Source organism: Hetaerina americana, unplaced genomic scaffold (assembly GCF_022747635.1).
Source record: "Hetaerina americana unplaced genomic scaffold, ioHetAmer1.1.p SCAF_1, whole genome shotgun sequence".
NCBI classification, from domain to species: Eukaryota; Metazoa; Arthropoda; class Insecta; order Odonata; family Calopterygidae; genus Hetaerina; species Hetaerina americana.
Window position 1 is genome coordinate 13,306,389 of NW_027286069.1, and position 17,340 is coordinate 13,323,728.

The 17,340-nt window shown below is 35.8% G+C and overlaps 2 protein-coding genes across 2 annotated transcripts; one reads left to right on the forward strand and one right to left on the reverse strand.

Annotated features, from left to right (window-relative positions):
* Positions 1–849: 849 nt before the first annotated feature.
* On the reverse strand, positions 850–1,958 carry COX5A (Cytochrome c oxidase subunit 5A). Its single transcript, XM_071585913.1, has 4 exons — positions 1,814–1,958; positions 1,505–1,617; positions 1,247–1,417; positions 850–1,162 (listed from the first exon to the last, which is right to left on the reverse strand). The coding sequence occupies exons 1-4, from the start codon at positions 1,890–1,892 to the stop codon at positions 1,067–1,069; spliced, it is 459 nt and encodes a 152-aa protein (XP_071442014.1). The 5' UTR covers positions 1,893–1,958; the 3' UTR covers positions 850–1,066.
* A 374-nt stretch (positions 1,959–2,332) lies between these two features.
* Positions 2,333–12,196, forward strand: zda (peptidyl-prolyl cis-trans isomerase zonda). The gene is made up of 8 exons (XM_071585901.1): positions 2,333–2,468; positions 2,608–2,777; positions 4,384–4,518; positions 4,608–4,816; positions 10,945–11,086; positions 11,167–11,334; positions 11,453–11,662; positions 11,764–12,196. The coding sequence occupies exons 1-8, from the start codon at positions 2,465–2,467 to the stop codon at positions 11,848–11,850; spliced, it is 1,125 nt and encodes a 374-aa protein (XP_071442002.1). The 5' UTR covers positions 2,333–2,464; the 3' UTR covers positions 11,851–12,196.
* Positions 12,197–17,340: the final 5,144 nt, after the last annotated feature.

A 17,340-nucleotide genomic window follows, 5' to 3' on the forward strand; every position in this document is an offset into this window, starting at 1 on the left:
AATTTTTAATATTTTCCTCAGTTCATTTTAATAAAGAATTTGATTTTAGCTTGGTATAAATAAGAGCTCATCAACAAATTAGGTTGAATTAATCAATAATTTGGAATTTTAATTCATTTACTTGTCATACCATTATCTCGGTACAAATGAATCACCATTGTAGGCCTAAAAGAGGCATAATGTGTTCACATTATGCCTCTAAATATTCTCTGAATAGTGAGGTCACGAATGAAAACCTACCATCATTATTCCATTCATATATAACTTCACACTCTTCCTTAGCACTCAGATATTACAACAGTAAACACAATATCCACCAATATGTTGATTCTTTATTCTAAAAAAATAATGCACGTGAAATATCGATGAATAACTTAAATTTGAATATTGGCAGGGTTAGCATCAGAAGTTTCAAAATATTTCTCATGCGTAACTCGAGTTAAATGCTAAACAACGTAGTTCCTCCTAGGCCACTATTTGGTCATTTCTACTCTAAATGACCCATTATTTAATCAAAGCGCTTACAGGACTCAATCTAAAAATATCGATGCGATATCCCCAAGCCACGATTCAAACATGCTCTACCACTAGTTCTTCATTCCATTAATCCTAGCCGAACAGTCTCATTACAGCAGTGTGCTTAATCGGCTTAATGTAACGGAATTCATTAACTGAAGCCAGGCAGCGAGCATTCATTATGGTTAACAAAAATTAACCCCCTCCTGCTCTAACTTCCAAGCCCTGACCAGAATGGACCTTTCGGAAACTCCTGAATTTCCAATATTATGGTTTACACATCCTCTGGTTCTTTACATGTTCAACTGCACTGGAAATTATTTTCATTACAAGTGTTTTTAAAATAAATTTAATTTATTTCTATGAAATTCTGTACAATTATTTACCACACATTGTCAGGCACATATTACACTGGAATGAGGACTCCGTAATAACATGTACAGCTTGTACTATAACATGGAACTAATAATTCGAAAATAACAAAATGGAGTGCCAATGGAACTTCATAAATTTTAATAATTTTCTAAATTCCGTTCTACCGTCCACACAATTAGTCAAAAACACTTTTTAGGGCAAGCTCAGGTTTATCGTAGCCCAGTTTTTCCGGCGTGTCTATGCCGAGTTCTTCCAGCGTCGGCGTGATTTCCTGGGGAAAAAAGGGGGGGAAAATGATATAATTTGGAATGGATACTCATCATTTCATATTCCTTTGCTGTGCCATTACACCTACCTGAATAACATACGGGTAAATTTCTTTCACTCGAGAGCCGCACTTATCTTTAACAGCTTCAATAAATCTCACTCCCAATGCATAGTCATTCACCCTGCGGCAAGCACATAAGGCAGCAATGATGATCTTTGGCTCTGGTACCAAGTCCATACCACATAAATCATTCATTGCCTTAAAGAATAAGCGAGATACCATTAATGAGAAACCGATATTAACTGCTACTTATAACATATGTTAACGTATGAGCAAGAAACTTACTTTTCGGACTTCCCATCCATCAATGTCCTGGCGGTTGAAGTACTTCACAAATCTTTCATCGAATTCCTCGTCGGACTCAGGAGCAGCATGAGACATAAGACGACTGTTCAACACTGAAACAAGACGGGAGTATTCCTAAATATAAAAATGTTTTCTGCTACTATCAAATCACCTGAAATACTTCCTTTGGCGAATAAGTTAACTAACACCCTAATTCCAACCGGTCTTAATAAATATGACCATTAGTTACCATACTAACGACAAATGTCATTCTAAATTAGTGAAAAACTTCTACGAATTCATCCTTACATGCAGGAAGTCGTGATGATGCTGGAATAAGAGCATCTTTTGTAAAAGAGGTAATCCTACAAGCCACAGTCCTAAACATTGTGCCAAAACTTTAACCAATTCCGTCTACCAGTATGGCCGATTGCAGGACAAGAAGGATTCACCAAGATTACCAAATGCACAATATTTGCTCGGTTAAGATTAACTCAAACTTCTCTAAGTCCAAAAATAAGCAAATATGTCGGAATTATTAAATAAATATATTTAAATATTATTGATTCCCTCAAAAAGTAATGCACATTAAGGTCAAGTAGTTGTAATAATTGAATACTATATTTAATATATTTCATGTTGGTATTGGTTACGTCATTCTTGAATATATTTTATATATGCTATTTTAGGCCATGTAGTATTATTTGATTGAACATGCTTGGAATAAATTTTATTAAGTGATTAAAAATTAAATGGCCCATTTTCAATAGTAATTCATTCATTTTCCCTGGAATTTACTAAATAAGCTCTTACTTTTGCAAATAACGACATTCAACTTTTTATCGGCCTTGTCCTGGCGAGAAGTATGATAAATATGCAGTGACTGAACTTTAGAATGTTAAATATAAGGCATTTTATGAAATTATAGCATCTCCCACGGCCGTTAAAATCACACCAGAAATGAGTAAGTGATATGCTCTATTTAGGTGCGATTATTAATGATTTTAACATTCGTCATGATGCAACCACTTTGCGATCGTAAACCTTAGTGAAATAGAGTTAATCAGCATTATTTCTAAATCACAACATTGCTCTTTGAACAGCCGAAGAAGAGGAAAATAATACTGAATGCACTCCAGCATCAGAGACCAAGCTTAATAGGAAGAATGAACCAGCGGACCCCCAAGACGACGAAGACAATTCCACATGCAATAATACCCAGGAGGAAAATGACTGGTTAGACATTCTTGGATCGGGACAACTTAAGAAAAAGGTTGGTGTACTTTTGCAGGGAAAGCTGCTCCGGGAACCTGATCACTTCCATAATTGTTTCGCCTTCACCTACAACGACACTTAACCAATGATGCCATTGGTTTAGTCTTAAACGTCAATACCCGAAAATTGTCAGTTTCTATTGCTTCCAGCACTTTAATTTCCCGCATTTCGCCGAAGAAAGTTGGTTTTCTTATGAATTTTGTTTTTCCGGCGCCATTTTCCTACTTACCCATGCCACTTTCTCTTTAAGTGACCTAAGTGTTTCTGGTAATAAACAATGGTATGTCGAAGTTAATGAGACTCAGTACGATGTTAATTGGATGATGTTGAATGGTTAAGACATTGGTTCAGTCATCCAGTCGAAGAAAGTCAGATGTTTCATTAAACAGTTTTTGTAAGTGTTGGGCCTAACATCCGTCAAAGATAGTCCCACGGCTGTAAAGAGAATGCTCTCGTTCAATTTTTTTTATCAAACTAGTCGTCATTATAACACCCTACACGCTTGAGTTTACGATTATAATGTAGATCACATGCCAGGCCATGTGTACAAAACAATGTTCCAGGTGTTATGTAATCAAGCTTGCCAAAGGTATTAGGCATTTACAAACTAAAGTATTGTTACAGCTGCAAAAGGTGCTTTTGCAGCTGTAATGATGCATGTGATGTTTTATACGGCCTATCACTGAACAATGTTAATAAATTGAGGGATCATGTTGTTGGGGTGGCTATTCTACCTACTTTCCACCCGGAGTGTCTGAATTCGTATGCTGGCCTTGGCAGTGGTATCGCAATCCTTACTTGGAGCGCTAGGTGGAGAGCCCTTTAAGTGAAATACATTGTCCATGTGTGCTCCTTTGCTTATTTTTGTTGAAGAGCAAGCTAATGTGAGCACTGGATTTTTCTCCAACCTTCCTCAAATTCCATGAATATCCTACCTCTCCCAAATCACCCACCTATCCTTGGTAACTACTACTATTTGATTAATAATTGACTAGCTGAACATTTCAATTTAATTTCTCATGACGTACGCTTGCATAGATTTGTGATTCGATGGCATTGTGAGTCAGAAAGTTTGGATTAACTTTTGGCATCCGTCTTCAAAGTTTTGAAAATAAAGTGCCTGAAAAGAGGAATATTCTCAAATCTTATTGACTTGGAAGAATCCAAGGTTGGGTATTATGGCATTCATTTTTGACTGATCTTGTAAAGTTAATGATCCTTAGTACTACCTCAGGCTGCGGAGCCATTAGCTCTCACATATTAATGCCTTTCATTTCTTCGAGATAGGAATATAACTTATTAAGGAAATCTTTGAGTTACCTTCCTCACCCAATGAATGTACAGGTAAATGTGGTCATACAAATATTTCCTTGTATGTTGAGAATTCTTCTTACTTGTCTATCTCCACAGCCTTGTTCCTTTTCTTTTCTTATAATGCTGTCTCTATTTCACTATCAATACTCATTTCAGAAACAAATGTGATTTTATTTAGTATGTAGTGGTCATATGCACTAACATATATCATCAATTGATGGTGACTCTTGAAAAACAAAGTAATGAGAAGTTTGACAACTTGTTAGAAAAAAATAATTTCTTCATTATAGGTTATTAAGCCCGGAGAAAAGGATAGTAGACCAGAACGATACCATGTTTGTGTTGTGAATATAGAAGGAACCTTGGACGATGGAACTGTAGTTGAAAAATATGAGAATTATAGATTCCAGTTAGGAGATGCCGAGGTATTGTAGTATATATATTGCTGAATTGTTGGATATTATTTCATTTCTTATTTGTGATTTTGATTTTTTGATTCATCTTTGATCTTCAGGTTATTCAAGGACTAGATTTAGCCATTCCTTTGATGGATGTTGGAGAAGAAGCAGATGTTTTGGTTGGGCCTCGTTTTGGCTATGGTTCTATTGGTAGACCACCTGACATTCCTCCAAATGCTGAAATAACATACAGAGTTCATTTACTTTCAACAGATTCTGAAACTCCTTTAGAAAACCTTTCTGCTTCGGAGAGAAAGAGGATTGGGTAATTATGATCTTCCTGGAAAATCTTTTGGTTTTTTTAAAGCATGAATGAGTTCCTATGATAACTTACCTATTTATAATTTTTTCTTGTATTCTTAAGAAAACCATTTAGTAGCCAATTATTATTGAGGAAAATGTATATACGTCTACATGATGCACTCTACTGATTTCTGCATCTGTTTTCTTGTGTTGGTTTAGTTTTCCATGCTTTTCCCATTGATATTTTTATAGAATTCACTAGCTTCAGCATAATTAAATCTACGAATGAACTTATTTTGGAACTTGTTAAAATTTCTTTCCAAAATGCTAAGCTGTGATGACTGTATTTGCGACCCACTAAATGACTTACACATTGACCTACTAAAAAGCAGTGGTCGTGTATCCTCTCTGCTACCTTACTCGCCACTTCCACCGTGTAATTGACCCCAGATTGCTTCATGGGAGTCCTGCATGATGGGAGAGTTGGTTCTAGGTCGATGAAGGAGGCTCTTATGTCCGAGCAGAGATTGCCAAAGTCTCTGATTTATGCCTTCCACTCAGCTCCAAACCAGAGACCCTCAATCCTCCCTCAGAACAATGCTGCCCTCTGTTAAACTCAGCTTTAAACCCTGGATGCCCTGAACGCACTTCACCTCTGAGCTCAGTTCCTTAAGGGAATGGATGGGCTCCTTGGATCCAGGGTCTGTGACGTCATTGGTGCACACGTGAGCCACGACCTGCAGCCGAGAGCACTTTGTGCCCCTGACCACAGCTTTGATCGCCTTACTTTCATCACCTTAGGAACTCCTTCGCCTGGTGTTACCAGGCGGTCACACGTTGGTTGATTCCCACGTGGTGCACCCTTTCTCTCAATGGGGCCATGACGCGGCTGACATTAGAACTACCTATCATAATAATTCCCCCCCTTCCCATCGACTGACGTCTTTCCCATGGCAGTGGCCTTGGAGTAGGGGTTGGGGGTACAGATACGCTGGTACTCTCACCCGACAGCATCTAGTACCTATTTGGACCTGTCACCTCTCTCTTCAAAGTAGGCAGAAAGTTGTATGCTAACATTTTTGGATGCCTGATGTTCAGCAGAAACCATTTCCCAGACTCATTTTCTATTTGATGTAGTAATAGAACCTTATTTTAACCTGCTGGCTGGCATGTGGCAGCATTGTACGCTGCTATTTTCATTGGTTCATTAGGTAGTACTTGTTGCTGCTCCGTATCAGTCTCAGTATTCCTTCAACAACTTGGTGTCCAAATTTTTTTCTCTTAGCAGTGAGTGTGTCACATTTTAGTGTTCATTGAGTCGACCTCCCCAGGTCAGCACTTCAGTGCCCACCTGCGCCTGCTCATGTGAGTAAGCTGATGTTTTTATCACTTGCCATTCTGTCTTATATTATTATTTCATCAAATGAAATACTCTTCACTTTACCATATATTTACGTTGTTTGTTTTTCAGTGAATCAAATATTATTCAATACAAAAAAACACATTAAATTACAAAAACACTTATATTTGGTTTGTGTACAATGGTATTGTTTTTCTTTCTTCAAGGACTTGAGAAGTACTCAAAGCTGGTAGGATCAGGCGCATCATAGAGGATTAGGATCAGGATGAAGAAGACAATTGACCGTTCTGTCATTAAAAATGAAAACAAAGAATGCATTGAAGAGAATTATTGTAATGCAACAATCAGTAACTCAATGCAACAATTTCAGAGTGTAAAAATCATTCGCCTTGACTGGGATCCCAGTCAAGGCGAATGATTTTTACACTGAAATTGTTGCATTGAAATGCACATTAGCGGATGACTCCGTTAAAAGTTACTGTTGCGGCATCTCCCGCAGTTTCTTTGGAATCAGTAACTGATGAAGAAATAGAAAAGAATTATTTTCGTATTGCATGTGATGACTTTCACCTTTATCTCAGAAAGGAAATTAAGACAATTTGGAGTTATTAACCTGCATGTACATCAGATGTGCCATGTAAGAATATTATGTTTTTTCTGGCCCGAAGCATATTTGCAGAGACATAATGAAATACTCTGCTGCTATAAATTGCTGAAATTTATTAGTCCTGACATTATTAAAAATATTTTCACATATGAAAATATTTTGATAGTCAATTAAATACCTCAAGGAAAAATGCCAGGGAAACATAGAATTACATCAAGGGCGGAAAATATGGATGGGTCTGATGGGGGGTTTAATTTTCGTAGCTGTCCAACTCCAAGGTCAACCAATTGGAAGCACCATGTTTCTGGATACTGTATTTTAAGTTTACCCTTTATTATCAAGTGATTCCTTCTTTTGTTTCACTCTAATAGTGTTGATAATGTGTCAGCCAGAATCTTTTGATTTTATTGACTCAGTAGCTGCAATCAGAAAAATTTGACCTAACTGCCAAAATAATTACAGTCTTGGAGATTTCAAGAAAGTCTAAAAGATTTTATTCCTGTTCCAAGGCTGATGTAGATTCATGCAATATATGCCCAATAAACCTCTGAATATGGAGGAAAACTATGTGCTTTTTGGCAGCAAGAGTGTAATTTTGGTATCTACTGAGGAAAGCAAAAACGAGTCATGGAAGACCTCGAATTTGTGATATGAGATATTTAAAAGACCCTGTCTTCTAGTGAACACTCGCATAGGAATGTTACCAGGGACAACTATTTTACTAGTTACATGAAGTCATGAAGGAATTCCACAAAGTTAAACCGGAAACTGAAACTAGTTACAATTGGTGAATACTACTATTGCTTGCCTATTGGAGAATGGTTTAACTCATTTTTGGATGGAAAAAATAGTGATTCCTGCTGAAGTTTTATCTCCATTTATGATGAAACTTAGTGTGTTTTCTTATCATCCACTATACATGTCCTGGAGATTACAAATGGACTTAGCAGCAAGATTATAAAAAATGCTTATAGTATAACCAAGTGTGGGGCTTATGTGACTGACAAAATTATTCTTCTTGTTCACCTGAACAAAATAGTAGAAAATGGACCATAATTTTTTCATTTTCTGGATATAGTCAGAATAAACTCTTTGACTGTTTTATGATAATAATCCTGAAAACTCAAATGTGATGCATTCATCTCAGTAATTTAACATTTGGACTTTTAGAGATGTACATGAATAAATGAGTTGAGATCTAAACCTTCCAGCAGATATTCAAGAGTTTTGTGTAAAATATAGTGTTCAGCTAAAAAGCATGCTCACAAGGAAGAATTAAATTACAGTGGGCCATTTCATACTACCTTGATCAAAAAGTTCCCGGAATTTATTCACAAAATTAAAAATACAAGTTTATTCATCTAAATCTATATTGTCCCCTTCAAAGTAATCCCCATCGACTGCAACACACTTGTGCCAGCGCTTGATCCAATCCTCGAAACATTTTTTATATTCGGTTCTCGGTATGTCCATCAGTGCTCCCTGCGATTTTTCCATTACTTCCTCTCGGCTGCTAAAACGCGTTCCCCGTAATGGTTTTTTAACTCGATTGAACAGAAAGAAGTCAAAGGGAGCCAAATCAGGTGAATTCGGTGGCTGTTGGATGGTATTTGTTGCATTTTTCGTCAAAAAATTATGAATAATGATAGCACTGTGCGACGGTGCGTTATCATGGTGCAAAATCCACGAGTTTTCTGCCCACATTTCTGGTCTCTTTCGGCGAATTGCTTCACGCAAACGTCTCATAACGCCCAAATAATACTCTTTGTTTACTGTCTGGCCTTCTGGCAAAAATTCATGATGCACTACACCGTTGTAATCCATGAAAACCGTCAGCATTGCCTTCTTTTTTGACTGAAAACGACGTGGTTTTTTTGGTCTCGGCTCATTTGGTGAACGCCATTCACTTGCCTGATGTCTGGATTGCGTGTCGTACTCATAAACCCACGTCTCGTCTCCAGTAATGATCCTTTTGATGAATGTGGGATCAGATTCAGCCTCGCAAATCATGTCTTTTGCGACGTCAACACGGTCTCTTTTTTGCATGAAATTGAGGTCTTTTGGCACCAACTTTGCTGCTACACGACGGAAACCCAAATCATTAACCACAATGTCTTGGGCGGATCCATAGGCAATGTTCAAGTCCTCCGCTATTTCTCTGATGGTTAATTTGCGGTTATTGACCAACATTTCTTTTACTTTATCAATTTTTTCACCGACTTTCGATGTCGATGGTCTGCCACTGTGTTCATCATCTTCGATTGACTCACGACCACTTCTGAACCGCTCGTGCCACTGGTAAACGACCGTTTTTTTTAGAGAATCATTGCCGAAACACTTTTCCAACATCCGTGCGCCACTAAATCCGTTTTTTACGCAAAATTTAATACAAGTTCGTTGTTGCAAATTTAAATCCATTTCTGAAATTGTAAAAAATCGCCAACACACACAGAGATAGATGTACTCTTGGCTACGTAACTTTTGCAAATGTCAAGTTATGACACTAAGATTTAAAGGGAATATCAACAACAGATGTACCAATTTAACAAAAAAAACAGAACTCAAATCGGAACGATGGGAGCGCCACACGGTGGTTATTCCGGGAACTTTTTGATCAAGGTAGTATATTAGGAAGAAGAAGTGCATTTGCATAACAGTCAAGTGTGTAACTTCCAAAACAACACTCCTCAAGAGCGGAAATGTGCAATGCCGAAACATTAGCAGAGGATTTTTCTGCCGCGAATGGTAATTTGTGAATCATTTTTGGAATATTTTTGTTTATTTGATGAATTTTTAATTTGAATATTTTTCTGAGTTTTAATGTGTATTTAGGTTTACTTCTATAAAAAGAGTGGAGTTACTATTTCTTGACTATTTAGGTTTGATTTTCTATATTTTGTTTGGTTCAGTTTACCCTCAAATGAAAATAAATTGTTATTAATATTGAAAAAGGTGTTCTAATCATTTGTATGTTTTTCCAAACCAAAATGTGATACCTGCACTTATAAGTGAATTTCTGCATTGCAGTATTAAATGCTACCCATGCCTGTCATGTTCCGTCAGAGTTTCTGGCCTCTCAAATCTACTATGACTTGTAAATAAGGGAATAATGGGTCCAGTGATTTAAACTAAGTTTGAAAGTTAACATTTGACTTGAATTTTTTTTTCTATTACTTGACACATTTTCTCATGAAAGAATGGCTAACAGATGTTAAATATGGGAAAATATTTTGAAGTAAGACTGGACATGTAAGTAAACTGCAATAAGTTCCTTTTCTTCCTATAGCTGTCATTCCAGTAAGTTAGCAGAATGAAAACATATATGCTCTGCGATCATCAACTTGGGAGGTGGGAAGCACAAATGGAAGATTCTCTATCGTGTACCATGAAAAATGCTAGGCATTATTTATAATTTTTTAGGAAAAAAGGACTTTGGCTAAAATATTTGCAGAAATTATTTTGAAATCCAATCAATTTTTGGCAGTGAAAATATAACTAATCATTAGGAGAGTGGAAAGCTTTGTTATTATCAAATTAGAAAATCAGTCAAAATGAATAATATTTTTCCAGATTTATTGATGGAAATTATGATTCAGGTGCAAATTTTCTTGCTTTCAGACTCTCTTTCAGAAAGTAGTTCTAATGTTAGTGATCTTGTTGTGTCTATGTTATCACAAAATACCAAATGTTGAAGATTGAGTTTTGAGTCAAAAAGGTCACATCTCTAGTTATCGCATGATCTTTTCCTACGATTGATAGAATAGATATAATGCATAAGTATCAACCTTAAAATCATGCATGTAATATTGTAAGTTAACCAAATATGAATAAGTGCTTTGGATTATATGTTTAAGATGAAGTATTTTGCTATATTTTGATGCCACACGATGAAATTGTCCCAGCATGAATGCATTTGTCTAACTAGATGAGTAGTATATGAAAAGAGTTATCATTTATCATACTACTGGTTCAACTATCTGATTGTCCAAATGCAATTGAAGACAACAGGAGATAGCATTTATTGATTAAATTAAAAATTATGTGTATAGGGACCAGGAAGACTAGAGCTATAAAATGGATTGCTGTCCCTGTCCTCATGATGACAATGCAGTTATCATCACATACATACAAGTATATATTCTAAATTTCTTTGAATAAAATATTCATTTTTCTTTTTGCCTAGGAACAAGAAAAGGGAGAGAGGAAATTGGTGGTATTCCCGTGATGAACACAACTTTGCCATACAGTGTTATCGCCGTGCCCTTGATTTTCTTGATGACATAGAAGGTGGCATACTTGTAGAGCCTGATAATGATGGAAGAAAGGTAATTGATGCAACAGATTATTGTTAAATGACTCTATGACTGAATTACTTTTAATTAAAACAAAAATTCATTTTTCTCAGCCTAATGAAGATGAGCTACAAGATTTGCTGGAGGATCGTTTGAAAGTTTATAATAACTTGGCTGCTGCTCAGTTAAAAATTAAAGCATATGACTCGGCTCTTGCATCTGTGCAAACTGTGCTTCGTTGTCAGCCTAAAAATGTCAAAGCACTCTTTAGGAAAGGCAAGGTAAGCAAGCATATGCACATGAATACATTTGGAATAATGTTTTCTGGCTGAGGTTATTTTAAATGTTTGAAAAACAGTATTTTGTAATTTTGTCCTAACATCGATAATATTTGGTTAGATACTGGCAGCCAAGGGTGACACTGAAGCAGCCATACCTGTTTTAAGACTTGCCAGTCATTTAGAGCCCGAGTCCAAAGTTATTCATCAGGAATTGTCTCAGTTAGTAAAGCAGAAGAAAAAAGATTCCGAACTGGAAAAAACTCTGTATAGGAAAATGCTTGGGCAAGATAAAGTTGATGAAAACGGCAAAATTGATACAACTTCAAAGGTAAAATCTGTTCATCAAAAATGTTATCATAGTGAAATGTGATATTTATTTCTTTGTTCTTGCAGAAATAAATAAAGATATGAAATTAATTGTTTCCACAGTTCAACAAGATTTCTTGGGGCCTCTTCCTCGGAAGCCTTGCTACAATGTGTGTAGGCATTGCAGCGTATCGTTACAAGTTTGTATGATTAGCAGTGGTATTATCTGGATGACAGAGTTTGAACAGTATAAGATGGTAATCTTCCTGTATTATGTTTTAAATGATTTTGTAATAAAGTGGCCTTCATGTTACCAAATTTGAGAATATGGATAATTTATCAGGTACTAATTGGAAATGGATCATTATATGTGGAAGTATATTATGGTAAAGTGTGTATCAGTAATTGAAATTAGTTTGTACTTACTGCAGGAAGAAACTCAGTTATCTTTGTTCGTTACTTTGTTGTGGCATTTATTTACTGGGAATTAAAAATTTATTTACTCACTTTTATAACAGTCATTTTCATTTCTTGCTCAAGTTTATTTTTTATTTCAGCTTGAGGAGTTTGAGGCATTTTGATAAATTAATGTTATGCATCATTTATTACCTTACTTTGTTTTATTGCACCTAAACTTTATAAGATGTATTTTTTTTAAATTATTTAGACGAGTACATAATGAGTAATGTGAATTTTTTTATAGTCATAGTTTGTATGCTTGATTTATAATGGACCAACTTGTTCTTACTCATGACTGCACAATACATTGAAATGCTCTCAATTGTTAGATTTGATGTTCCATCTTGTAAGAAACATTATTTTTATAGCTTTTAGAGTTGTTACAACAATACATAAAAATAGATTTATGAATAAAGGAGTATTTTCAGATGCAGGACTGCTCTTAATTAATGGCAATGTCAAAATATTGTGTTTGAATGTATATGAGTGATACGTGAAGTGATTTTTTTTAAAGGCAGAGTTTTTAATTCTTCGACTAGCTTGTTTTTGTCCTTCCAAGTAATTTTGAATATGCTCTCAAAAAATCTTGTTAATCATGGTGGCTTAAGTGGTGGAATGTATGGAATTTCTCAGTTTTCCTTAAAAATTCATGGATACTATGGAGAGTATCCTAATTTTTTTAACATTCATGTTATCCAAGTCAGTAACACTCTAAAGAATAGTTTTCTTCTTAATGTCAATTTTTGTATTTAGCATAGGCCATCACATATGAAATGCTAGAAATGATTAAAAATAAAATAGTACCACTGTAATATCATTGCAGTCATGGAGAAAAAAAATGAATGCTTCACATTGAGAACATATTAAATATATAATCAGGATGCAAAAACTGGACAGGGTGTGTGAATTTAATTTTATTGCAATTAAAGGGAACAATACATTTCGTCTGGGAAATAGCATAGTATCCAGTGGGTATTATAATGTTCCCAATGTTTGTCTGTCATCTATTATGGTTCACAATGCATTTCAGCTAAAAATAGCCCACATAACTGATATCTAGGTAGGCCTAGCCTATCCTGGCTATGCTAAACGAAAAATAAAATATTCTCTGGGTAAATAAAAAAAATCCAACATCTTAAAATCTCATCTTTGCTCTGCCCCAGTGGTTTTCTACATGTACTATATGTTCTGTGCCTTAGTAATTCATCATAAATGAGGCTTTTGAATGGATTTCATGAACCAGTGTGGATAGTTATGGATATCCTGTGGGCTGGCAACTATATTTTTTACCAAGATAGGAGTTACTAATTTAACTCCTTACTTAGTCTACCACCCATCCAGGTTAGGTATACCAAAAATTCTTAATTTTCAAATATTCAAAATTTTTACATTTTCCATGCTTAAAAATATTAGGCACTGTTAATGTTTTGGATATTGCTTCCATTTAATATTTCCCTTTGCCTTCTTTCTTCCTCGTATTGTTTATGGATTCTTTGTGCAATACTTACATTTGCTCAAGGGTATGGTATTTTTGTGAATATCAGGAAAGTTATTTGAATCTAGGAAATGAGAGACTACTCATGACTTCATATTTACAAAGGACATCCATGAAGTAAGTTCCAATGGAGTATTATGACTAAGAGATTGTACTTGTAAGCTATTTTATTGCTATTGGATGTTCACGCTTAGCACTACTTTCTGCCATAGTATCCACCATTCTTAAAAGGCATTTTTCCTTGTGAGATGCCAGGTTTTTCATTGTATAAAGATATTGCCACAACACAAACCATATGGCAAGGCATTATTTTACCTCTCTTGATGGATCAGGCTATTAGAAGATTATTCAAGATTAGGAAATACATTAAACTTGCTTGGTGTGAGATTTCCACTGTGGTGAGGAGCTGGTTGACTTACTCCCCGTCAATGGCCACAAGTAGATCTCGTATTGCAGGGCCAGAGGGGACATAACAGTCATGTGATGAGAGTGAAGAGTTTCCTACAATACAGCAAAAGGATCATTATGGTGAGGATAGCAATGAAAGCCACATGCTGAAGTGGGGCAAGGTTAATATGCCGACAATAGGCTAAAGTGATAACTAAATGGAGAATGATATTGCTGAAGTAATACACAATGTGAAAGGAGAAGAATCTCTTAATTATTCATGTAGATGGAAATGCAATCAGTGGAGAAGGCCAGGAATAAAAAACATGAAAATATGCTTCATGGAATTGAAATGCAAGAGGAGAAAGGCTTTTGGTAATCGGAGAACAATACAAATAAGTGTTGGCAAACATTGTCAGAACCACCCACAAAGATGAAGCATATGGCAGATCCCAGGAGATGCAAGAGGACACTAAATTGACTACATATTCATGAAGTAGAGATTTAAGAATCCTATAAAGGACTACCAAAGCTACCTGGGGACAGATATAGATATTGACAGCACCTCTACGTTAATGCTAATCAAGTGTCAATTGAAATTCTAGAAGTTGAAGAAGAAAAGGAAGTCTCAATGGAACTTACACAGATGGAAGGAAACTAAGGCATGTTTGGATTTCCTGCAAAAATTGGAAAAGGAAATGACGAAATTTAACCAAAATTGGTTGAATAAGAATATGATGATTTCTAGTATCCTTGAAAAAAATTATAGGTTGAAGGAAGACACAGATTACTGATAAAGTAGTAGTCCTATTTTGAGGAGATGAGAAAGTATTAAAAGGGTTGAGGAAGCACAGATAGACTACAGAAGGTTGACAAAAGCAGGTCTGCCCAAGGAAGACTGGATGAAGATGCTGTGAAGAAGTGTATTGTGGGCCTTAGGAAAAGTTAGAACGGATTACAGAACTATGAGATACCATTTAAATGAATGTACAGCAAATATCAATGCCATACGAGATAGCAATGGTGTAATTCTCATTTGTTTAAAGCATCGGAGTCAGCCATGAATGTGTTGGGCTAAAGTCATTGCCTGCCAATCCTGAGGTTACTGGGTCTTTTTCACATACAGGATATATATCCTGTATATTCCACCTTGGTTAGTACTTTCATGTTTCTGATCCAATGTAAAAGACCTAACATGGAATTTTGGAGAATTAATAAATAAAGAATGTCAATGGATTAAAAGAATAAATCATTGCTGTCAAAATGTTTAGTGAGGTCCGGTATGGTCCCTGACAACTGTTATGCATTTAATAAACCATCCATTTAATTGTCATATGAAAATTGATTTGGGTGCTTTCAATTTCAGTCTTTGGGATGTTATGGGCCCCCTCTATAGCTTGTGGGCTCTCAGATAACAATACTGCATGTTATCTACAATACTCGCCCAGGGGTGGGATAATATTGTTGGCATCACACCACTTGAAGTTTTATGCAGTATACTGATACACCAAAACACTGCAAGGACAAAGCACATATTTGCAAAGATTGGAGAGTTGTTTCCATTCTTCTCTACTCTGGCAATGCAGTATTGTCACCTGAGACCCCGCAAGCTCTACAGTGGGTCTATGACATCGCAAAGACAGAAATTGAGAATAATAAACACAAAACAATAGTAGTGATGTATGATATGGATACGTACATCGAGAGCATCTATGTAACTTCATCTTCAACCTTCCTTTCTATCCAATTAATTTTCTTCATACCAATATTTCATATGCCTCTAGGCTACCCTCATCCTCATGCTTCAGAAGTGAATCTCAGAAAAATCCAGCACAATGCTCCATATTAATATATTTAGTCACATACCCTTTCCATACTTATCTACTGAAGGAACCATCAATGCCCACCTATTCGCAAATTCATCATTTCTAAAATATTCTTCTTTGTAAGTCCCTTACCATTGTCCTAGAATTCTGTCCAAGTATGTGGACTGAGTCACGTCTTGATTCTTCTCCTTCTCAAATACAATGATATTATTACTAATTATTAGCGGTTGCCAGACAGTTAAAATAGCTTTTTGGTGGACACTAACTAACCAAAGCTCTACTTCTTAACACTAAACAAGGTTTATCAAAGTACCACCTTCTGCAACAATAAACTGCACTTCAACTTCCTCATACACTGTCTCCTTTTGCTCCAATATACTTATTCTTTTCCTTCCTCCATTTCACTCAACAAACAGTCTCATCTTCCGACTTTGAGGTGCCACTGGAAAGGACCTATCTAGCGCTTACATATTTTAGTCTCAAATAAATAGAGCAGCATTAATGATATCTAGTAAGGAAAATAGTACGATAAACCCACAAAGTGGAAATCTGTCAGGAAAATAACTGTCTTTAATGTGTGGTCACAGATTTATCTACATGATGACATGAAATATTTAAGTGAAAGATCTATCAAGAGATACTAGATAAAGCGTATTCCGTAGCATTGGGAAATGGCTATAATAACATTGCAAAGTAGTTTACCTAGAACTTGATATGAGATATTTTACTTATTTTTGAGGAAGTATAGAACGATTCAGCATAAAAATGAATAAACCAACTAAGTCGTCGGATAAAATTACACGCCAAAAATCACTTCAAGGAATGTCGATTGAATGAGACATGAAAATTTTATCCTTAAATTTTGCCCATATGAGCAAAAGAAAGGTGAAAATTATAAAAAACATTGTCCCTCACTGTGATCGCTATTTCATTTTATACATATAAGGCTGTGACCGAAGCAGAGGTATCGGCAACAGGTTCTTGAAGAACTCTCATTGCTTGTCCCAGTAGTCTCATTATCAACGTGATTCTATTGAACGGACTCATGGTGGTACAGGAGGCTTAATCAATTGAACATGTGAATCCTCAATGTAAAGCGGTGGTAAATAACTGCGAAGCAAGTGGTGCAAATAAGGTAAAAATGAGTTTCCCCCATGGAAAAAAGTAATGGCTTTATATTTAGCCATCTTGAGGCATTAAAGGCTGCGATTTTAATGTTGTCGTCCATGATACATGGAAGCAATCATACACTACGGAATATTTCTGTAACTTTCGGATTTTCGACCAATCGTATTCCAGAGCAAAATAACCTGTTTAATGGGAGACTAAGGAAGTTTCCTGATAATCTTTCCGTACATTCTTAAGGCAACCTGAAATCTGTTATCATGAAGTTCTAATTGTTTAGCATATATTTTGTTCCATGGCTTAGCAGAACTATAAATAATTTATGTAATTCAATAATATTGAGAAAATTTCAATCATCATGTTGCCACATGTGTGCTTAATATTGTTGTTTACCGTCGCATTAGTAAT